Consider the following 24,631-nt stretch of genomic DNA (forward strand, 5'->3'; position numbering starts at 1 on the left):
TCCTGGAGGTAAGAGAAAGAAATAATCACCAGGGAGAGGCTGTGCGGAGATAAAGTCATCCAAGATTCTGTGACTTTGAGCAAAACAATATATAGATAAAGCAATTTCACCAAAGACTAATTGATTGAGACAAAAGTGAAGTTGGTGTTTTTTAAATTTTTTGTTTGTTTGTTAATCCTCAACCTGTGGATACTGTTTCCATTGCTTTTTCAGAGAGCATGGAAGGGAGGGAGGCAGGGAGGGAGGGAGAAAAGGAGCCTCCGGTGAAAACCAGCCCATTAAAAACTGACTCCTGCCCTGAGGAGACAGACCCAAGGGACTGGCCCAGGAAGAAGTGCTGTTATAGTTATAATTGTGTGAAGTGTGTTTAACATTTAAGGCAGGGGCTTGTGGGAATTGGGCCTTGTGCCTATGGAGACCAGTCACATCTTCTTGACGTCACCCCTTTGACAAAGGACAAAGGTTAAAGGTCCAGATCGCACAAATCAGGTTCCCAGGGCCAACCTCCGGTTGCAGCCTTCGCCAGCCAAGGTGTCCAGGGAGACACCGGACAGGACCGCTGCCCGTAGCTGGGACTGAAGGAGATGCTGCTTCCCCAAGGTACAGCCCTTCCATCTCTTAGAAACTTGTAATGCGCTGGTTTTCTTACTGACCTTTGCTAAAACTTTTCATAACAAAACTACAAATAGGCACTATCCATGGTGAGAACACTGGCCTCCCGACCTCCTTCTGCCCATTACTGGATGCATGCAGCGCAGAGCTGGATTCGGTAGCTCTGCCCAGAAGGCCCGGTGAGTTTCCTGCACTAGCACCGATGATAACCCTGGGGTCTCATTGCTAACACCCCTTGCCCCCCACCCCCTCGGGAGCTACTGCCTTCTATTTAGTCATTGAACAAATGTTTGCTGAGCATTTGAAATAAGCCAGACCCTGTGCGAGGCCCCAGCAAATCAAGGGATGAGCAAGTGTATCATCTACTGGTGATGGCAGATGGTGGGTAAACAGAGATGTGCAAAATTGGGAAGTCTACCCTTTATTTCACTGAGTTTGGGAGCATTTTTATCAGGATTAGGATTAGGGTGAGGCAAGTGAGGAAGAGAAGTGCAAATGTAAGGTAGGCTTCTGTCTTTACTTAAATATTGATATTCTGTTCATCACGGACTATTTTGCATTAATTTTGATTCTTTAAAATATTTCATTAAAATGCTCTTTCTCTTGATTACTGGAGCTGTTGGCACCCCATGTATTTTGCTGCCAAGGGGAAGACCTCACTGGCTTCCCCTGGTTCTGGCCTGGAACTCAAGCCAGTGCTTACTTTGTGGGCATTGACACCACTGTAGTCAACACTGAGCACAGGTGTGTGATCCGCAGCACCTGTCCTTTGGAATTTAGGGTATAACTAGATTGGCCTTCCTGCTGATGTGCTGTGTTACCCGAGCAAGCAGCTTTTCTTCACTGGAATTCAACCCCTCCTCGGGGAAAATGCTAAGCTGGGAGAGTGATTTTTTTTTCTACAATGACTTCCTTTGACAAACATTTATGGAGTACCAACTGTGTGCTGTACCATTATAGGTCTAGAGCTACTGAGGTGAGCAAGACAAATTTGGGTGAGGGCACATTAGTAAGTAAAAAGGTAATTTCTAGGCGTGCTTCGCGAGGTATGAGAGTGTGTGTGTCTGAGCTGCTGCAGTAAAGGGTCGGGAACGTTCTCTCCGGGGAGGTGACATTTGAGCTAAAACATCAATGGTAAGTAGAACCATGGCCTGTGCCTCTCAGACCTGCAACCTTTCTTTTTCTGACAGCTAATCTTTAATGAGCCCTGCCTTGGTGCCTGCTATAACATGTAGAACAACCATACCTGTCCCAACTCATCTTCCTCAACAATGCTGTGAGTAAGGACCTGCTCCAGCCGTCTTTATTGATAAGGACACAGAGGCACAAAGAGGTCAGTGGAATTGGAAAGATCACTGGCTGGTGAGTGGCGGAAAAAGAACGGGCAGGTAGACACTGGGGCTTCAAAGCTTATGTTCAATCACTCCAAAGGTGCTTAGTGAGCACCTACTGTATTCCACACACTGTACACCTAGACCTAGAGGCTTCTTTCATCCCGCTGCCCCGCCTCAGCTGCGGCGCTGGGTGGGTACCAAGTAGATCACAGGCCTGGCGCAAACTGTGCAAATCATCTTTGGGGGGTGATGGGACTTACCCAATAACTCCCAATGCACCTGGCTGCTGGGGCTTTGATTGGGAAAAGTTGGGGTGCAGGCCTGCTGGGGCTCTGGATCTTGACTGTGGGGATGGTGGTTACAGGTCTGTATGGAACTTAGCAACATTGGCAGAATTGTCCACTAAAAAGGGTACATTTTCCTGGATGTGAATTATACCTAAACTTACAAAATACTTAACCCTCAACTCTCCTCCCCAGCTGCCACCTCACAGGGCTTGGAAGCGGTCCTGTCCCCTTACTCCTGAGCCCTGGTGCGGGTCCAGCCTTTGGGGCAGGGCAGGCCCAGGTGCGGGGGCGCTGGCCCCAGGTGCCGCCGGGCGCGGGGAGAGGGAGACCCTGGGCGCCCAGGGCACGGGAGGGTGGGTGGGCGGTTGGGCACGGGAGGGAGGGCAGGGCCGGGGGACGCGGGGCGCAGCGGAGGGCGGGGACGCCGGGAGAGGGAGGGACCTGCGGGCGGAGAGAGAGCGGGAGGCGCGGGGAGAGAGAAGGAGGGAGAGAGGAGGCTGCGCTCCAGCCGGCGGGGCTGCAGGCGGACACAGCCAGGCCCGTGGCCGCGCGGGCCCCGCGGGCAGCCGCCCCCCCCCACCCCCCAGCCGCGTGGGACAGCCCCGGGGACCCGCCGCGGGCGGCCGCTGCCCTGCCATGTTCAGCCGGAGCTCCCAGAAAAGGCTGTCCGGCCGCTCGGTGAGTGTCCCCCGCCCGGGCGGGGCGGGCGTGCGGGGGGCCCTGGGCCCGGTGTCCCCGCGCCCCTCGGCCTCGCACCTGTGGCCCCAGGTAAGCGCCCCGGGGCGGGTGTGTGCGGGGCGCGGGCTCTGGGCGCCGAAGGGGTTAAGTCCCGGTCCCCAGTCCTGGGCGGGAGGGACCCTTAGATCTGTGGCCCCCAAGGGTACAGTTTAGGGCTCCCCCAAAAGCCCTCTTCCTTTAGGGCAGATCGTAATTCCACCCGAGAGAGCGTCAGTGCCCCGTGTCGGGGCGCTCGGCCCGCCGTGGACTTGACTTTGGGGCTGTCTTTTGGGGTGTCCCGTGCTGCCCCCTTCCCGGGAGCGCCAGCCTGTCCCAGGGCGCGGGTGCACCGTGGCTGCTTCCCGGGGACTCGGGGAAAGGTCTTGCTTTTGTTTCCTAGAAACCGGTGACCAAGGTGTCTCACGGAGACAAAGCCCAGCCGTGGCCACTTCTGGGTGGCGGAGTGCCCTTCCCCAGAGGCGGCCGCAGGGTGGGAGCACTATTCCCCAGGAGGGCACCCTCGGGAGTCCCCCACCTCTGAGGGGACCACTGGAGGAGGGCGTGGGGAGAGGGGGGCTCCTGCCCTGGGGAGCCTGGTGGTGGGAACATGTGTGTCTTTTTGTTTTGAAGTTGACCGGACTGGGGCGGATAGAGAGAGGCCAGCCCTGCAGCGCCTGCGGTGACCAGTGCCCCGGGTTTGCCTTGCACAAATGGAGGTAGGACCCCTTCCATCTCATTTCTAACGGAATAGCACTTGGGGGGCTGCAGGGGGGACGGAGGTGGGTGCACATGTGGAAAAAAATACATGCACACACGTCTATGTTTTTCTCCTTTTGTACATGACACACTTGTAAGCCGCATGGAAAGAATGCGAAGTCTATTCCTTTAAGAGCTGCGCCTCCATCTGCTACAAATATTGAAGGTGGAAGTGGTGGCCAGACACCCTGGGGAGCGTTCCCCTGGGGGAGCGCTGGGTCCCCGAAACCACGCTGGGTCCCCAAGTCACTCAGCCCCACACAGTCCCACTCGTTGGCGTGGCATCGTTTCCACAAGAGCCACCGGCTGGTGTTTCCAGTTGTGTTTTTAATTCGGCCCCTGCAACTCTGGGTCCCAACCGCAAATCCGCCGCTGCCCGCCTGCGCTGTGTCAACCCTCTTCGGGGGCCAGATGTTTCTTATTACGGCGCCTGCATGTTGACTTCCAGGCAGCCCGGCCTGCATTGGAATGATTATGTTTGGGAGAGACAGGGGATTGCGGTGCACTCCCAATGCATCTGGCTGCTGGGGCTCTGGTTGGGAAAAGTTGGGGTGCAGGCCTGCCCGGGCTCTCAGTGTGGCCACGGGGAGAGAAGAGGTGGATCCCTTTGGGCAGCTCTGTGAAAAGGAAAGACCAGTGGGACCGGAGAACGTCCTCAGCCTCAGAGCCTTATTGCGTCTTCCCCGCCGCTCCTCTGCCCGTAGAGACGGAGGGCTGCCTCTGGACACCAGGGGGAAAGCCCGCGTTGATGGCTATCTCCTTTTGTCTGCCTCCCCCACCCTCTCCCAGTGGGCAGTGTGCCTGGGGCACCCAGTCCTGGGGAGACTCACCCCCACCTGGCTCCTTCAGAAATGAGTGCTTTTGTTCCTGTCTCCCTGGGCTCTGGCGGCCTCTCTGCCTTTGTTTCAGGGCACGGAGCGCAGCCCCGTGGCTCCTGAGCGTTTAATAACTGTGTCAGAGGCAGGGCTAGGACCTTATAAATATGTAATGGGCGTTAGGCATCCATCAGCCCCGCCAATGGGGAGGCCCAAATAGGTGTGTTCCGGGCTACCCCTGTGTGTCCCCACAGGGAAGGTGGGTGATATGTGGGAATAGGTGTAGGCGTGTTGTTTTGTGAACGAGATCCAGGGGCCAGGACTTCCAATTGGGTCCACTTCCATCCATCTTGTGCTGGAATCGGGGGGTGGGGAGGGAGGACGGTGATGAACAGAACAGTGATCTTCAGCTCTCCCCCGATTCTGCAACCTTGGGTTCAAGAACTGGAGCCTGTGGGGTGTCCTTGGCTTCCTGCCTTTGGTCAGTATGACCTCTGACTTCTATCAATCTCTACTTCTCAGTTACCTGACTGGTCAGCGGGAACAGAACCTCACCTCCCGGTGTGATGTCTGCCCCGGGCCCGGCACAGTGAACAGGTGCCTTTTGCTCATTACTGTCAGCTTCCCGTCAAGTGCTACTCGGGAGGGGACTTAGCTGGGGCCAGGCTGCTGGCCGCTGAGACTCAGGACCAGGGCCTCCGAGAGCCTGGAGCCCTTCCACCCGCCGACCTGATGGAGGGAGGCGTGTGCACTCGCCGCCCATGGCGGGCCTCTCTGTGGCAGAGAGACCCTCTCATGGGCTGAGATGGGGTCGCACACGGAGCCGTGTCCTCGTCGGCAGCAGAGAGGCCTCCCGTTGGCCCCATGAATGGGGTGTTTATGGTGTTCCCACCCTTTGCTGGACCGGAAGTGGCTCCTTGCTCTGCACCTTGCCCCCCCCCATGGCATGCTCTGGGTGACCTTTGGAGCAGAGGGCTACAGCACAATGCTCTTTTCGGCCGTTTGACATCCAGTGTGCCCGGAGAGGCACTTGAGCCCGGATGGGAGGGAAAGGCTGGTCTGCGGCTGACCCACGGAGGTGAGCCTGCCTGACCCAAAGGGCAGGGCACCCTAAGTATTACACTCGGCCTCTCGGGAGCCTCTCTGCGTCCACACTGGTCCCCCGAAGTCCACTGTCTACACCGCAGGCACCTCCTCAAAGCAGAGCTGGATGGGTTCTAGGGAGGAAGTGTGTTGTAAACAAACTCTGCCTCACCCTCTGGTGTGGCACGAGGACCTCGAGGTCCAGACAGAGCTGGGCTGGTGTCTTGCTCTGGCTTTTTCAAGCCCCGTGACTTTGGGCAAGTGACTCGGGCTCCCTGCCTGTCCTTTTCCTCGGCGCTCCCACTGGGATCTCTCCCCTGAACACATATGTGAGTGCCTGCTTCGTGCCAGGCGCTCGCTGGTGTTGGGACAGGCAAGGAACCAAACCGACGGGATTCTTGCCCTCCTCGCTAATCACGTTTAGATTAGGTGGTCAGCAAAGGACTCGGGGGAGGTGACATTGGAGCAGAGATCCAGGGAGGAGGGTCCGGCTGACTCATACCCCGCCCGGCAGGAACCATCCCTGCTGCCATCCGCTGGAAGCCGGTTAGAAATGGGGAGCCTCAGGCTGGTCCTAGGCTTCCTCCCCGGCTTTGACAAGGCCCCTCGATTCGTGTGCCCCCTAAGACAGAGGAGCCTGACTTAGAGCCCGGGCCCTGTGCGTGCTGGGTGCTCTCCACACCCTGGGGCGCCCTCTGCGGGGACAGGTGCTGAGATCCCGTGGAAGCTTGTTCTCATTCATGGGGGTTTTCTGTGCACCCGTTTTATTGTCACCCACGCCTTTCGATGGCAAATGTGGGATTTCTTTAAGGATTTTTTAAACCCCACAAGGATTTCTGAGTCTTGGAGAGCAGAGGGTTCACGATTGTCAGCTGCCCTCCACCTGATCTGGCAGCAAGGTGGGCTCTGCTCCCCACGGGGGCCCAGCCCTGAGAGGAAGCACCGCCAGGCAGCCTCGGGCAAACCCCGCAGTGGCCGGGCGCAGAGGGCGTTCTCATTAAGAGAAGATTAAGGCATCTGTGTGGACTGCGGCCAGAGCAGGATCATTACTCACTAAGCACTCAGTGTGCTCCGGTGTGAGACCGCGTTCTGAGCGGGGCTAATTGGGCTTGCTTGTTTGTTACCAGATTGAGCGAGGAGAGAAATAAGCCATTTTTACATGTACCCTTTGGATGCCTAGGCACTGATGAATTAAAAAAAAGAAAAAGAAAAACAACATCAGCAGCAATAAGGACGAGTACTAGCTGTCCAGAGTGGTGCCTGCCTCCACGCTTTACTTAACATTTCTTTTTGGTCCTCACCAAACCCGATGAGGAAGATGCGATTATTTTCTTGATGAGGAAACTGAGTCTGGGGGCTGCTGGAGTTTGGCTTTAAAACACAGACTCAATTTCCTTCGATTCACCTCCTCTTGTTACTTCTCTACTCTAAGGCAAAGGTTACCAACCAAGGCCCTGGGCCCACAGCCAGCCTGCAGATGGGTTTTGTCAGGTCTGCACAGTGTGTTAAACCAAGTGGCGTTTTTCTAACCTTAAAATCCAGGTTCCAGCCTCTATTGGAAAATGCAAAGGTGTGGTAGCACCTGACAGGCAGTAACTGGCAGGCGAGAGTGCCCCCTAGCTCACCGGGTCCCCGGCATCCTGATTCCACTCAAGCACTTTTTCAAAACGTAGGTGACCTGTCAGGTCCCAGAAGCGATTGGCGCTTGCAGATCCTGAGTGGGCATTTCCTTCTCTGCACATGTGGTTTTAAATAGAGGCTTCTGGACCCTCCGCTGGTAGAACATGGACAGAGCCAGGCAAGGGTTTTGCCTCCTTCCTGTCTTTCACTCACTACAGCCTGTGGAGATGGATGTAAGAACATATCTCTTTGCATAGATAAGGACTCTGAGTCCCCAGAGGTTCAACAGCTGCCTCAGGTTCTACACCGGCTGGTCAGTAGTATTCCCATCCCGCGTGACTTCCGGATTCTGTCTCTGCACCAGGACTTCTCAGACTTGCGTGTGAACTACCAGGGGATCTTGTTTACATGCAGATTCTGATGAAACAGGGGCCTGAGGACCTGTATCTCTAATAAGTTCCCAGGTGACACTGATGCTGCTGGTCCAGGGACCCTGTGCAGAATAGCAATGGTCTTGGCAAACTATGTCCCGGTGGCCAAATCCAACCCTTCAGCCCTCTTCCTGTTTTGTGTGGCTCACATTACTTTAAAAAAATAAATCCTCACCTGAGAATTTTCTTTTAATTTTTAGAGAGAGTGGAAGGGAAGGTGGGGAGACAGAGAGAAAGAAACATCAATGTGAGAGAGGCACATGGATTGGTTACCTCCGACACACCCCGCTCCCAACCTTTCCCACCAGGAGTGGGGATTGAGCCCACAACTGAGGTGCATGCCCTTGACTGGGATGAAACCCTGACCCTTCAGTCAGCGGGCTGATGCTCTATCCACTAAGCCAAACTGGCTAGGGTGATGCTCTATCCACTAAGCCAAACTGGCTAGGGTGAGGGGGAAAAAAAAGCAAAAGAATAATATTTCATGACATATGAAAAATACATGAAATTCAAGTGATAGCGCCCATAAATAAATTATTATCTGAGCAAAGCCACGCCCATTGGTTTACATGTTGTCTGTGGCAGTTTTCCTGCCACAGCCATAAATAGAGTTGAGTAGTCTCCACCCATTGTATGGCCAGCAAAGCCAAAGACATTGCTGTCAGATTCTTGACAGAAAAGACTGGTCCACCCCTGGTCTCTCTACCACTGTCTAGAGCACATGTGTCAAACACAAGGCCCGCGGGCCAAATCCGTCCCGCCAGGCCTTGCAATGTGGCCCGCACCGCGCTGTCATCACTGCACTCCGCTGCGTTTTCATCACAATGACAGTTTATGACTGTTCAGTAAACCATTTGGCCCGCGATTTAGGCTAGATTTTAGATTTTGGCCCCTTCTCTGATTGAGTTTGACACCCCTAGTCTAGAGGAATATGCAAATAACTTCCCTTAGTTTCAGAAGAAAGGAATCTGAGAACCTTTTGGAATTAAGGCCAGAGGAAGCTATCCCTCTTCCTTGGATGAAAATGGTGCTGAAATAAAAATCAAAGGCAACCAAAGAACCAGTGTACGCACCACAGCCATTTCTAAAGGGCATGTGGAGAGGAGGCTTGCAAGACCAGATCAATGAACTGCCAGTGGATCCTAAGCTCCTTGTAATCCCTTTAAGGGTTCAGCTTTGCTGATAAATGCATATTCGACTCCGGCATTAAAAGGCTGGCTTTCGGAACAAGCCTCCAGGAGCTGCACTTTCAGAAGCAGCTGACGCGGAAAGCCCGGAGCAGTGGCAGCTTTGTGAGGTCGTTTTAATTATGCAGAGCAGTTTGTGTCTGGACAACGGCTGCTTCTTGGGGCAGGACGCTGTGCCACCGCTCCCAGTGCGGGCTGGGTCAGCCAAGGCTGCGCCTGAAAAGGGCTTTTCCTTAGTTGCCCAGGCAATTGTGTTGACTGATGACTGGAGTGGTAATTTGGGGAGATGCCAGCCTGGTTTCCTTTAGTGGATTGCAATTTGGCTAAGAAATGGGTTCCCACTGGTTGTTTTGCTTGGGAAAGAAAAACACTCTGTCTCAGTCAACTGATGTGCCAAGAAAAGGGGGGGGGGGGAGGGGGAAAGGTGTGCATGCATCTAAGACGCACCTGAGCCCTCAACGTGAGGAAGGCTACTTAGCAGCTAAGAAGGTTGCTGGTTAAATCACCTGATGTCATTGGCATTTAAGCTGAAACACTTTAATAGGGTTTTTCTCTTGAGGAAACATATGAGTTCATTTCAGTACAGGATGGGGTAGAAGTAAGTTCACAGTTGTATGTGAAACACAGTTTATTCTGGTATTATTTATTATTGTATTATTTTCCATACAAACAACTGTAAGACTATTTTTGCCCTGCCCTGTACTAATATGTTCATATTGTTGTCTCTGATTTTGAAATAAGACATGGCTATTATAAAAGACTAGAGGCCCAGTGCACAAATTCATGCACCAGTGGGGTTCCTGAGCCTGGCCTGCAGGATTGGGCCTAAACTGGCTCTCCGACATCCCCCGAGGGGTCCCAGATTGCAAGAGGGCACAGGCCAGACCAAGGGACCCCACCAATGCACAATTGGAACTGAGGAAGGACATGGAGGCTGGCCAGCCAGTAGGGCACCACAAGAGGGCTCCAGGGTGTGTCCAGCTAATCTCACTCCGTTTGGATCAGCTGGACCCCAATGGCAAGCTAACCTACTGGTTGGAGCATCTGCCTCTGGTGGTCAGTGCATGTCATATTGACTGGTAGATCAGTTGTCTGCCCCCCTGGTGGTCAGTGCACATAATAGCAAGTGGTTGAGTAGTCTTTGCATATTATACTTTGGTGAATGGATGACTGAACACTTAGCATATCAGGCTTTTACTATATAATATTTTAAAAATCACACACACACACACACACACACACACACACAAAGCATAGAGGAAAAAACCCTTAATTATAACTTTGAAATTAAGGTTAGCAAACCACACAAGTGGGACAAAATCATCTGGCTACTTTTTTTTTACAGCCTACCAGCTAAGCAGAATTTTCACATTTTTAAATTAAAATTTTTTAAAATTGATTTCAGAGAGGAAGGGAGAGGGAGAGAGAAATAGAAACATTAGTGTTGAGAGAGAATCATCTGTCGTCTGCCTCATAGCCCCCCACTCTGCTTGGGGATCGAGCTTGTAACTTTGGGAATGTGCCCTGACAGGGAAGCAAACCCTAACCTCCTGGTTCATAGGTCGACGCTCAACCACTGGGCAACACCCGTGGCAGTTTTCACATTTTCAAATGGTCATGATTGGATTCCAGTCAGGGCACATGCCTGCGTTTCAGGCTAGATAACCCCAGTAGGGGGCATGCAGGAGGCAGCTGATCAATGATTCTATCTCATCATTGATGCTTCTATCTCTCTCACTCTCCCTTCCTCTCTGAAATAAATTAACAGATATATTTTTTAAAAGAGTAACATTTTGTGGCACATAAAAATTATGTGAAATTAAAAATTTAAGTCCACGAATAAAGTTCTAATGGAACACAGCCATGTCCATTTATTAGTACCATCTGTGGCTGCTTTGGCTAGCAAAGTGGAATCACTGAGCTAGTCCTCAGAACCCACAAAACTGCAGGTTTCAGCAGCTGGCCCTGTGCAGAGACTTGATGGCGTGTATTTCCTCAGTCATTCAGATTATGATTTATTAACAAGAATTTATAGGGAGTACACATTCTGCATATAGCCTTTTGTAACTTATTTTTTTTCATACTTAAAAGTATTTTTTGGATGTCTTTACATTTCAGGCAAAAAGATCTAACACATTTATTAGCTTTTAGGAATCCAGTGTATGGATTATCATTGAATTAAAAATATTCTGTTGATGGCCACTTTGGTGGTTCTCCATTGTTCCTTATTAGACACTATATGACAATAGCCTTTCTTATGCCACAACATGCCTGTGTGGAGCTCTTGTCAAATTTTCCTCCAAAAAGATGGTGCTAGCTTTCACTCTTACTCCCTAAAACGTTTGAGTATATTTCTGTGTTTGAATATGTATATTTTCTTTGGGCTGAAACTGAAAATCCAAGCTTGTATGGCAGCCTCGTAATTAATCCTGTTTAACCACCCTGCCTGACAGTTTGTGCCTGATGGAAAGTGAGAAAACTCAGAGCATCTCTGTCCGTCATCATCTTCTCAGAATACACTTTATTTGTCTTTGATTCTGAAAGTGATACCCACAGTCTATTGAAAGGTTGTCATTCAACCTTACCTTTCTGTTGCTTAAGGTTAGTGGGATGAGGGAAAATCTCATAAATTTGTTATTTCCTGGTCCCTCGGCTCAAAAAACTAGAAAGTTATCCTTTAACTCTGGGATTAATGAGTACCCAGAGGGAATTCCCGTGGACAGAGGGAATTCCCTAACAGAATGATTCCAGGTCACTGAGCATTCCGACATCAAAAGGATTCAACCTGCCTGGTGTGTGGGAGAGCTATGGGTGGGGGGAGCTCTGGGGAGAAATGTGCATTTCCAGGCAGAGACTTAAACTTTTAGGAAGCGTGTAAAGGCTTATATGGGAGCATTGTAGCTGAGTGGGTAAAGGGACAGGCTTTGAAGACATTTTTGCCTCTGACTATTTGTGGGAAAGTGACCTACCCTTTCCCAGTCTTTCTTATATTTTTTATCATCTAAAAAAATGGGAATAATGTTACTTATAATTCTGAGATTATTTTATGAGGTTGTTATGAGGATTAAATGGGACAATGTGTGGTCTGTGCCTCTGGGTGCATGGTATGTAGCAAGGGCTTCGTATATGTTTGTGGTTGCAGGTTTTAAGATAAGGAACAAGTCCCTTTCCGAACATGAGCTGTAACCTGTCATTTGTTAAATGGGGGTGATGATTCTTGACTTAGGGTCTTGGCTCAGAAGAGTTAGTGGACTCTCTCTTCTGTGGGGTTTGGGTTCTAAAGGAATGAGACTGATGGACTAGCACAGTGGTCGGCAAACTGCGGCTCGTGAGGCTCTCGAGCTGCAGTTTGCTGCTCTGTTGACTAACGAGTTTGCCGACCACTGGACTAGCAGATTTAGACAGCCCATCCCACAGACGCACCTGGGGCCAACTACACTTCAGATGAAATGGACTTGAGTAGAATTGGACCCTGTACCCTCGCAGTCTTTTTGCATGAGTGAAGTGTACATATGATGTTTCTAAAAACAGTTTGCAAATTCCATTAGGAAGACAACATTTAAACTCTGACTCTGGGGTCAATATATAAAAGGGGCTATTTTATGCCTTGCACCCACCAAACTGGACCATGAATATTCATGTCCAGTATGAAAGCCACACATCATCAAGACAATACATCATCCAGGTTACCTTAGCTGCTTAGTAAGTGAGTTTTGTGGGTTCCATATGCCATGGGAAACATTGCCATTGACAGGGTCGCCAGACGTTACTGGAAGCTCCCTCTCCTAAGGCACGAGAAATTGGGACATTTATATAATACTAGAGGCCTGGTGCATGAAAATTCATGCACTGAAAGGGGCGGGGTCCCTTAGCTTGGCCTGCCCCCTCCTACAGTCCAGGAGCCTTCAGGGGTGGGAGGTGACTCAGCAATCAGGGGAAGGTGAAGCCCCCATCACACCTCTGCTGCTGCCACTGCCAGCAGTGCAAGCCTTGGCCTTGGCCGGCCCTGGTTATCTGAGCCTCAGGCGGCCCTGGGTGGCTGAGCAGCTGACATCTGAGCCTTGTCTGTGCCTCAGGCCAACCATGGGAGGCTGGAGGGCTGAGGGGACTGGACGCCACCGTCTTGTGGCTGTGGTTGCCACTATCTTTGAGAGCATGGCAGTCAATTAGCATATTCCATCCTCTTTGCTATGGGTGCCACTATCTTTGTGATGATGTGATGGTCACTTAGAATCTTCCCTCTTTATTAGATAGGATTTGACCAAATTTCATATGACCCAGGAGATTCCTGAGATAAGATCTGGCCTGTACCTATATTTTGTTAACAGTGTGTAGGATTTCAAAGTTTAGTTAACTGCCAACATTTTATATTTTATGTAAAAAAATCAGACTTGGGAGACTTGGGTTTTCTCTGGAATAATCCAAGTGCTGGCAATTCGGGATTTCGATTCCTTCCTTCCCCTTAGGTAACACAGGCGTCCAGCTCTTCCCAGTCCCCATCACTGCCCATCGCTTACACCCGGCCTCCTCACCCCTTTGCACACCTGGCTGGCTCGGTGGGCATCTGATTTGAAGAGGGAAGTGAGTGAATACACAAGACTGGAAGGATGACATGAATGGCAATAAAGTTGCCACTTGGCAGGGACAACTGTGCTGAGCAGATTCTCAAAGTGGTGTATTTTTATCCATTCCTGTATTTATGATGGGAGATCCCCTAGAGGGTGAAGGAGACAACATTACCAAGGACCTGCTGTGTGCTTGGTCCTTTTGTGCCTCACCCCATGTCGCCACAGAGCAATTCTCTGAGGCATGTGATTTTACCTTCAACTTAAAAAAAAAAAAATCCTCTCTAATAAAAGAGAAACATGCAAATGGACCATACCTTCACTACACCCACAAGCCATGCCCACCACCCAATCAGGGCAAGTATGCAAATTAACCCAACAAAGATGATGGTTAATTTGCATGTTCAGGCCAGAGAGAAGACTGAAGACAGTGTAGAAAGAAGTTAAGCGCTGCAGAAGGGAGTGGAGCTGTGGAGAAGCAAGTAAGCAGGTTGCGGAGAAGGAAGGAAAGCAGGTGGGGCTGCGGAGAAGAGAGGGAAGCAGGGAGGGCAGCAGAGACGTCAGCAGGAAGCCCTATTGCAGGAATCTTCCTGCAAGGGGCCTCTAGTGTATATATATATATAGTTTATTTCAGAGAGGAAGGGAGAAGGAGAGAGAGAGATAGAAACATCAATGATGAGAAAGAATCATTGATCAGCTGCCTTCTGCACGCCCCTTACTGGGACCGACCCTGCAACCTGAGCATGTACCCTGACCAGAATTGAACCTGGGACCTTTCAGTCCCCAGGACAACACTCTATCTACTGAGCTAAGCTGGCTAGGGCTACTTTCTACTTTTTAAATATGAAGAAACTGAGGTCCAGGATGGTTAGGTAACATGCTCTAGGCCAGTGGTAGGCAAACTGCGGCTCTCGACTAATGAATCTGCTGCTCTGTTGACTAATGAGTTTGCCAACCATTGCTCTCTAGGCCACACAAGGTAACAAGTAGTGGAGCCAGGATGTGCAACCAAGCCTTGAGGGATGGAGATCACTAGTTTTTTAACCAAGCGTTTTGGCATTTGACCCTCCTGTCTAAATAGACAACTCTCCCTTGGAGAAAACAGACTTATATTCCTAGTGGCCTGGGGGTGGCATCTGATAGAGTGAAATGTGTGGTATATTTGAGGTGGGGTGGGCAAAACTCCTCTAAAATCAGAGGGTGTGGAGCTGAGCTTATTGGGGTGTCTGAAAGGTGAGGAATTGAATCAGTTATCTGCACACCCTGAAGGGACTCCATTCAGCCTGTTTACAGCGTTGTTGTTACACTTGGCAATCCGACCAGTTTGTGAAGGGGCAGATGGCCCTCAGGAAGGCCATTTCCATGTATCCTTGGAGGAAGCCTCCACAAAAGGGGTCAGTCAAGGAGGTGAGCTTACTGCCCATCCTTCAGTAGCCAACTTATCGATAAAATGAGCAAGATGGTCATTACCAGCGTTTGGACACAAGCTTTTCAGGCTCCCCAAGGCTTTACTGAGCCTGATGCCTCATTGCTAAACGGATGTAAGCACAGGGGACCGTGGGAGAGCATTTAATGAGAGCGTGATTTGATTTTCTGTTTGGTAAACCGCTTGGTGATGCAGAAACAGCTTTCCTGCCTCTTAAAATCGCGCTCATTATGGGGACGCGAACACCCAGAGCGGATCTTCCGAGTTTACGTGCGGAGGAATGAGGCCTCCGGGGGACCTATTAAATGGACGCAGGTGTTTCCTCTCCTCAGCATACTCTGAAATGGCTCTGATAATATAATTTCTCAAAGGCTTTGGTTCCCGATCAGGCACCAGGAGGCTCCTGTTGGTGGCTTGCATCCTGGGTGGCTCTGCTTGGGAGGTTCTCCAGCACCTTATTGAGTTGTTTGGAAATCGTGACAGACTCCTTCTATCTCTGTGAAGCCAACAATACAGAACAGTAGGTAACGAGGTATCTCCATCATCTTAGGTTCAGAATATTCCAAGCGACAGGAGGGACACATACATATGTTTCTCTGAGTTCTGGGAGGTGGAAAAATGTAATAGATATTTCCAACTGTGAGGGTTACAGATAATTTTTTTTCCCTCTCTTAGTTTTTCAAAATCCTGGTGATAACAGCATTTTGAGGCAGGTTCACTTACTTTTGATCAAATTGTCGGATGATAAATGTGCAGTGTAGATAATTTGGAAAATTCGATTTGGAAAGTCCAATGATTACCAAAAAACTTAACTTCAGCCGAAACTGGTTTGGCTCAGTGGATAAAACGTCGGCCTGTGGACTGAAAAGTCCCGGGTTTGATTCCGGTCAAGGGCATGTACCTTGGTTGCAGGCACGTCCCCAGTAGGGAGTGTGCAAGAGGCAGCTGATAGGTGATTCTCTCTCATCGATGTTTCTAACTCTCTATCCCTCTCTCTTCCTCTGTGTGAAAAATCAATAAAATATATTAAACAAAAAACAAAAAAAAACAAGCCCTAACTCCAACACCCACAGAGGAACTCTCAGCGTTAGGGCGTGATTTCCATTTGGCTTCTTTACTTAGAATGTCACAGTCCTGTTAGTTTTCTGGAGCTACCGGAACTAACGCCTGCTCACCGGGAGCGGGGTGGTGGTGGAAGGGGGTGGGGAGTGGGGGGGCTGCAAACAGCAACGTGTTCTCTAGAGTTCCGGAGGCTGCATGTCCAAATCCAGGCGTCAGGGTGGTGTCCTCCGCAGGCTCCGCCCAGGCCTGTCCTGTGGCCGGTGGCTCTCTGACTCATTGGCACTCGGGCTTGTGGATGGATCACTCCACCTCCCCCTTTGCCATCTCCTAGTTCAGACCTCGGAATCCCTCAGCACTGGCAGGAGATTCCACCCACCACTAGCCCCCGCTCACCCCATCTCCCGGTGTCCCTGCCCCACTCTGCTCTGGTAAGGACTGGTCATTGGATGTGAGCTCTCCCCACCCAGCGTGATCTCACGTCCATATCCTTAGCTCACCACATCTGCAAAGACCCCTTTTCCAATAGGTCACGTTCAGAGATTCCAGCGGCTGTCTCTTTGGGGGGAACAGCTGTTCCACCATGAGCATCATGATGGTGATGAAGCACATGCAGTTTGCCACTCCTGAGCAGTGGGCCCGACAGGCTTCCTAAACGTGTGGTTTGTCAGGGTGCAGTGGCACGCAGGGGGGTGGGCTCTGACGTGGGGCACCTTTGGGGAGACGCTTGCCTTGTCTTTTCGAGGCGCAGTTAAAAGCTGGCCACAGGACGGGCCCGTATTGATGAATGCCGCTGTCTGAGTCAGCTGACCCCAGGTCACCCTATGAAGGCCATCCATCTTCTTTTAGCTTTTGTTGGCCTTGCCAGGAAGATGTATAGGAAATGAACTGGTAGTCTGTAGACAGTTATTTGTGGGAAGAGCTTTTGGCCCAAGGCCTTTTAATTAATGTCTAGGTTATATAATTGATTAACTTTCAAAGGCAAAAAAAAAAGTTGTCTGTAGGAAAGGAGATTCTAAACTAGGTCCCATCTCCACAAGATTGTGCCTGAGCTAACTCACTGCCCCCCACCCCCGCCCTCCCTCACTTCTCTGCAAACACAACCAGAAAACGTGTAACATTAATGGTACTTCCTAAACCAATTTCTGTTAAAGCCAGCATGAGTGCATCTAGGCTATCCAGAATAAATGATCTGAAGTAAAATGAAAACAAATTAGAATTTTTCCCCCCATTATCATCATCATGTTAGCTATCATTAATTGGACATTTACAATGTGCTAGGGATATTAGATTCTAAGCACCTTTCTTACATTCTTTTATTTAATTATGGAAATCCTTTAGGAGATAGATACCAGTATTGACATTGAGATGCAGCACATGGAAGCGGCCCTTACGGTGTGAAGGCTGAGGCTGGAGCAGTCTGGGCTCTTACACACTGTGCCGCAGGCCCGGCTCTGGAGAGATCTCCGCTCTCTACAGTCGTAGGGCTGATCGCCTCCCCCTCAGAGCTTCCCAGTCACTAGTCTCCGTTGGTGCTTACAATTTATTAGATGCTGCTGCTGCTGCTGCTGGTCCAGGGAACAGAGTTTGAGAACCAGCCTGGTGACTGGGACTTGATAGTGACACCCGGGAGATCAGATGAACACGAGCGCCCAGGTTAGCAGGTCACACAGTAGCTCAGATTGCTGCTGAAGGGTCCGCATTGCTGCTGAGGGCAATGGAAAGAGAAGCCCTCCCTCCCCCAGCTTAGGCTTTCGTGTATTTGTGGCTTCCTCTCTTTCCTATTCCTTAGAGGACATGGAATTTAATAAAGTGGTTTCTAAATTATTTTATCAACTGTAAAGTAGAACAGCCAAGGTCTGGTGTCTGTGAAGACGATTCAAGATTAAATGCAAGGTCTAGCTCCACCAGGCTGTGCAGTACAGAGGAAGGCTGTACAGATGACAGCAGAGCTCTGTGACCGACCAGACATCGCCAAAGCTAGAGTGAAGTCCTCGTGGCACATGGTGCATGATGGAGGTGACACGTGAAAGTAGGAGGGGGTGAGGGGAGGGGATTCACTGTGCCAGGATACTATTCATTGGAATAACATGGCATTAATCCAAAACTTTTAATAAAATAAAATAAATTTTATTGTGAATGAATGATGGTACACATTTGGAAAGTAAAAGGCATATCTAAATTCAGATATTTTCCTGTTTGTTTTTTCTCTCTCCCTCATGCTCTACCCTCTAGCCACACTGACCACCATACTGGTCCCCACACTCAGCAGGCATATTTCCACCTCATAGCCTGAGCCGTTGCTGGGACCCCCCCCAGGACTGGCTCTTCAGGGGCCCCCAAGGCTTGTTCCCTCACTTCCCTCATGGTTCTCTCCGATGCCGTTTCCTCAGCACAGTGTTCACTCCATCCTCAAATTCACTACAGTTACTCCACACTCCCCCCCACCATGTCTTTTATCATCACGTGACACCATATTATATTTTCAGTGGATTACCCGGCTCTCCTTCTGCCCTGGAATTAATTACTTTTGTCTACATGAGAATTTAAACTTTATGAGGATATTTTTTCCCATTTCTTTTTTGTTCAGTCCCTCTACACCTGGTGCATTGCAGAATCCCAACAGAATTTGTTAAAAGAATAAATACACGAATGGATGATAAGAAACTCAGACGCCATAAAGGAAGATGGGCTATTTTGACATGAATAACAATTAAAGTGGTCAGATGAAAAATTGAGAGAATTATCTGGAACGCATGATATACAGAAGTCTAGCATGTTAAAATATGCAAACAGCTCTAATACAAAAACACAAAACAGCCTATTAGAAAACTGGGCCAAGGATCTGTCTCATCAGGCAGATGCGTGAGGAGGTGTCATTTGTTTTCTTAATGGTGCCACCATCTCCAGTGTCTCTGTGCATCTGAGCCGGATATAAATAGCTGTGGGAAGATGTATTTGTGCACAATGGTGAAGCCTTTGCTCACCGAGCTGTGGCATCTCTTTTCCTAGGAATTATTAAAGTAGTATGCACCCTATTTGGGCTAAGCTTTGCTTGCTTTGTCGGGAAGATTAAAAGACCTCAAGATTCTTTAGGATTTGGAGTTGTCCATGACTGTAAACATGACCCATAGCAATGATAGTGTGATTTAAAAGATGATAGAAAAACAGCCAGTATCAACTATAACAGTGGTCGGCAAACTGCAGCTCGAGAGCCACATGCAGCTCTTTGTCCCCTTGAGCGTGGCTCTTCCACAAAATACCACGGCCTGGGCGAGTCTATTTTGAAGAAGTGGCATTAGAAGAAGTTTAAGTTTAAGTTTAAAAATTTTGGCTCTCAAAAGAAATTTCAATCGTTGTGATGTTGATATTTGGCTCTGTTGACTAATGAGTTTGCAGACCACTGAACTATAACATCTACAAGGTCAAAAGGTAATGTCTATATCTAGGGACATGGATATTTGGCCACTCATGGCTGCATTTCTGTTTTCTTGTCACACTGAGTTGGGAGTGTAGCCACCAGCATCCAGTGGGCTGGGGAACCTTTCAGAGAGACTGTGAGACAGTGCCACAGGGCAGGGATGGGAGACGTTGTGCAGACTGAGATGCGGCATCACATGAAGGCAGCCCTGCCGCAAATGCCCAGGGTGTTCCCAGCCAGTGAGAAGCCATGGGAGTGCTGGAAACTGCAAATGCCCTTGGGAAGTGCATGGTGACCCTCTGGACCCCAGTTTCCCTCATCCGTAGATTGAGGGAGATGGATGGTAGACATAGGTGAGGCCCCATCACCATCAACACAGCGGGACAGCACTCAGGGCTTTCCTGTTAAATAGCCCACCGAGGAGATCTGGGCAAGAAGAGGTCTGAGAGACGAGGTTTTTACTCAGTCCTCCAGCGTGATGAGCCCCAGCTCTCCGTCTCATTTGTGAAACACCCGGTAGGAGGCTGCTCTCCCTCTTCTGGCCCCTCTAGCCGCACTGTTGTGATTTACAGAGAGGGCATTTGTTCCTGAGCCTGCTTACGAAGTTATACCTGCTACTGTAGTTACATAAATACCTTCACACACCCATGCATATTATGGGAAAAGAATGAAGAGTTATTTCTGTGGAAAACTAAGCAGAATGCTAGAAAATGCCCCCATAATGACTAGTAAGAGCAAAACAGTTTAATTAGATTCTGGGAAAAACAATTATAAAACATTAGGGATGACGCAGAAATTGTAAAAGGACCTAGATTTTTTGACATCTTTAATTTCTGATACCAGTCTAATAAAAAACACAAAAACAAACAAACAAACAACCCCCCCCCCCCTGCAAATTGAAGAGGCATCATCGGTGTGTTTTATGCATTAAATAAAGGGACTCAGATCTGTAAGCCCGTGTGCAAATCCCTCTCCCGTTCTATATGAATGTATGAGTACGAACTCAAAGTAATTTTTTATCATTATTTTAGGATTTCTCAATGTGATAGACATCTCTTGTTGTTCCCACATTGATTGTCTAGTTCTTCCTTGGAAGTATGACTTTAAAATATTGGCCAGCTCATCCCAAGAATTAAGAGAGTATTTCCCAGGCCTCCTTGCTCTCAGGGGTTGTCATTTAACTAAGTTCTAGCCAAAGGCACATGAGTAAAACTAGTGAGTACATCTTATGCAACATGCCTCTCCAGGGACGGCATGGGCCTTTGCTTCCCCGCTGCCTGTCCAGTGGAATGTGGATGCGATGGTTGGAGCTCAAGCAGCTAGATTGGACCAGGAGGTGGGAGGCCCATGTTGAAGACAGCAGAACAAGACAGGCAGTGCCTTGGACCGCATAACTCCAGACTGTATTTACACGGGAAAGTAATTGATTTCCATGTTGTTGAGGCTACTGTTACTTTGGATTCTCAGTCATCTACCGCTGAAGTTTATTCCAGCGGGCTACAGCTGTTGATCCTATTGAATACGAGAGGCTCTGTTACACTGGCTACTGCCCAAGGGTCAAGAATTAATTTGGACTCTTTCAACAGACTTACTAGGGCTGTCATGTCTAGCAGGAGGTACCCACCGTGCTCTTAGTGGTTGGAAATCCAAAATAGTTCTTTTACTTGGAGGAGTACTTGCAAGTGTGCTATTCCAGAGTACACTGTCCCAAGGCAGGGATGACGTCATCGGAGACCTTGACTTCTCAGACATTATTAGAGTAAATTGAAGTCCATGTGGTTACAGTAGGTGTTAATTTCCCATCGTTTGACTTCTCTGAGAGTCTGTGCCATTATCTATCGAGGAATAGCCTGGGACGTTTCAGGAATGTCATCACGTAGCCCGCTCCGCTCTGCGGTTCTGGAATGCATTCAGAGCTACTTATTTTAGGATTAGAGCGTAGAGAATGGAGGGATATGATTAATCCCTTTGATAGCCCCTATCATTTTACCAGCAGACGAAGCAAGGGCTTGGGTTCACATTACATGCCTGAATAGGCATGCCACAGCGCTACTGTGTGTGAGAGTGGGCAGTGCCTGAAACCTTACCGCCCGTGTGTGAACAGAAAATGGCATGTGCCCGTTTAACCTCTTTAATTGCACAATCACCAGCAGCCACATCCCTGCTGGGAAGGCTGTCTCGCCGGTTGTGTCCCAGGCCAGTGCTGTGTGTGGAAGTCTGTAAGCAGGAATTACCTTTCTGATGGTTATTCTTGACCAGCCTTCCCAAATGACCTGAGAAGAATGATAATGATAAATGTCTGAGAAAAAAAATTGGATGACATTTTGAGGTCACATTTTCACAAGCAAGAGGAACACAGTGGGAAATGGATTTATAAAAACTTTGGGGGAAATTTACTTATTTAAGAAAATTTATTGTGCCTCTACCTTTGCCTCACATGCCTTGAAGGACAGTAAAAATGATTTAAGCTTATATATTTTAAATTAGTTAGATACATGTGAATATATGTGTACTTCTGTGCATCTGTTTTGTCCCCCCCTGCAATGGTGACATGCCTTAGATACTTTCTTTTTGTTACTTAGCAATATATCTTTTTTTTTTTTTTAATTACAGTTTCTTTCAATTTCCTCTGTATTAGTTTCAGGTGTACAGCATAGTGATTAAATAATCATATACTTTACAAAGTGTTCCCCTTATTTTCCAGCATCTATCTGGCACTATACACAGTTATTATAATACTAGAGGCCTAGTGCACGAAATTCGTACATGGGTAGGGTCCCTAGGCATAGTCAGTGATTTGGGGCCAATCAGGGCCTTCTGCTGCTGGCTGGGTCTCCTTCCCCACCTGCTGGCTGCTGGCCCGGCCTTCCTCGGTTCTATGCTGCCCCTTGGTGTTCAGAGTACGTCATAGCATGAGTGATCAAACTCCGAGTCTCCCGGTCGGACTGCCAAGGGGACACTTTGCATATTAGGCATTAAGTATATAACTGACTACATTAGGCCCCTAGTACTGTAGTCAGTTATATACATCCTTGTGACTATTCTATAAATACCAATTGTACTTCTTAATCCCTTCACCTTATTCACAAATCTCCCTCCTTCCCTCTGGCAATGACTAATTTGCTGTATTTGTCTTTGAGTCTGTTTCAGTTTTGTGAGTGAGTTCATTTATCTTACTCTTTAGGTTCCACGTGTAAATGAAATCATATGGTATTTGTTTTTCTCTGACTGACTTATTTCACTGAGCATAATACCCTCTGGGTCCATCCATTCTGTCTGTTACAATGGGAAAATTTTATTCTTTTTATGGCCGAGTAATAGTTGGACTGTGCTGCCCCCAAGTTTTGTCATCTCATCCATGGGTCTTGAGTTACCTGTAAAAATCAAGGGCTTCTTCCTTATTTTCCCTGACCCCATTCAGAAAAGTTGCTTTAAGTTAACCCTTGAATCCTATGAAAATCTCAGGTGAACAGTGCCCTGTCTCCGTCTCCTCCACATCTCTGTGCTTCTCCAAACCACAGCTGTTTTTGCCTCAGCAGCTGCTCTGGTCTCCTAACAGATGCCCCACCTCCACCCTTTCAGCCCTCTGATCCAGTTTCCACTGGGAGACAAAGAAGTTGTTCTTATGAAATATTGATGATGTGCAAGGCATGAATAATAGAGGCCAGGCTATGAGCCTGCCTGGGCTTGAGGAAGGAGAGCCCTGTGGTGACCGGGATCCTGAAGCCGACGTTGGCCACGCCGCATTGCCAACAGTGTGCCCTCCCAGTAATGTTTCCTTTGCTCCTGCAGTTGTTTGTTTGAAATGCAGGTGCGAGAGCCCTTCTGGACCGCTTTCCTGGGGGCCTCGCTGGAGGAGGTCACGCTGTTTCCAGAGAGGTCTGTGCCCCTTGACATGCCCCTCACACTTTTGATCACATCTCCCCTTCATCCTCTGTGCATGTGGCCTCCTCTGCCTGGACTGTCATTTCCCATCTGCCCCGGCCCTGGCTGCTGCTCCCTGCATCCTCCAGCCTGAGGCTGAACATCTCCGTCTCAGAGCATCTCTCTGACCATAGCCCCCTCTCGCAGGATGGTAAGCACCACAAGGGCAGGGCCACACCTGCTGTTCCTCTGTTGTATTGCCCAGGGCCTGTGCAGTGCCTGGCGCATAGTAGGTGCTCAGTAAGTAGGTGGCTCAGGAAGCAGATGGCCCAGTGAGACGTTTTCAAGTCCTCTCCGGTCTGAAGCGCCCTGGTCCAGGGAAATGAAACCAGAATATGCCCCTCGTGTGCCTCTGGCTTCAGAGTGGTTCCGGGGAGGAGATGATGCCAGGACACCATTGAATAGGTGCGGTGCTCAGCTGCCTGGGCCCCTGAGCATTTGGGACCCCCAGAACGGTGCCTGCTGGGAGCAAGGAGCCCAGAGTACAAGCGAGTGGGGTGGTGAAATTGCTCGCCTCCAAAGGAAGCGGGGGGTGGAGGTGCTTCTGGGGGGACAGATGGACATACCTCCCAGCCGCTTTGTGGGGACACCACACAGAGGCAGGGGTCCCCGGGTCAGAGGCCTGGGGAAGTTTCCTTGAGCCCTGATTCCCAGAGTGGACATGTGAACTGGCTTGGGGTGGTTTCCTGCCTGCGCTCCTGGGGCCTGGATCCCATCAGGCCTGAGTGGTAGCATGGCCCTGAGCGGAGCATGTTCGAGGCCCTGCAGCCCAGCTGCAGGCCCCGCGGACGGGTGGGGTTGGCGGGCCATTGCTGAAGAGTAAGGCGGGGGACCCGACTGCTCCCCACAGAGCGAAGGCTGTCCCACAGTCGCTGACTGCGCTTCCCAGGCAGAATCTTATCAGACGGAAGTGGGAGGAAACCAGCCCCGCCTGTGTCCCGGGGAAACTCCAGCAGCTCAGGGCCACCCAGGCTGAGAACCCGCTCAGGGCTTCACCAGGCCTCAGTTTCCTCCTCTGTAACCTCAGCATCTCTTCTACACATTTCCCGTAAGAAAAAGCGAGGTTATGAAGGAGAGACACTGGGACATGGGAAGTGCTTGAATTTCCTTTTCCCTTCTGAAGAGTTGTCGTCCTTGTTGTATGCAGAAGGAGGGAGGGCTGCACCAGGAGCTTGTCTTGCTGGAGTCTGCATTGATATGGGGCCGGACCCAGATCCCGGGTTTGTGCCCTGCTCCCCGGCCCCACTGCATCTCCGAATCGCTCATAGCCTAAGTCTCTTAATTAAACTGCGCTCCGAAGAGCAACTCATATTTGGACTGGTTTCACAAGCCTTTCTTTTAACTTCACTACATTCTCAGTCAATAATTTACCACGGGAGGATTAGTTCTGAGCA

The 24,631-nt window shown here is 49.7% G+C and overlaps 1 protein-coding gene across 2 annotated transcripts in view; it reads left to right on the top strand.

Annotated features, from left to right (window-relative positions):
- Positions 1-2,749: 2,749 nt before the first annotated feature.
- The window catches only part of PRICKLE2 (prickle planar cell polarity protein 2), a 308,954-nt gene continuing 287,072 nt past the window's right edge, over positions 2,750-24,631 (top strand). Inside the window, exons 1-2 of one of the 2 annotated variants that reach the window (XM_045578962.1) lie at positions 2,750-3,001; positions 3,581-3,666. In XM_045578962.1, coding sequence (XP_045434918.1) covers positions 2,870-3,001; positions 3,581-3,666 — 218 coding nt within the window. In that variant the 5' untranslated portion in view covers positions 2,750-2,869. The remainder of the gene's footprint in view (positions 3,002-3,580; positions 3,667-24,631) is intronic. The other variant, XM_036430629.2, reaches the window with a different exon arrangement.

Source organism: Pipistrellus kuhlii, unplaced genomic scaffold (assembly GCF_014108245.1).
Source record: "Pipistrellus kuhlii isolate mPipKuh1 unplaced genomic scaffold, mPipKuh1.p scaffold_m20_p_11, whole genome shotgun sequence".
NCBI classification, from domain to species: Eukaryota; Metazoa; Chordata; class Mammalia; order Chiroptera; family Vespertilionidae; genus Pipistrellus; species Pipistrellus kuhlii.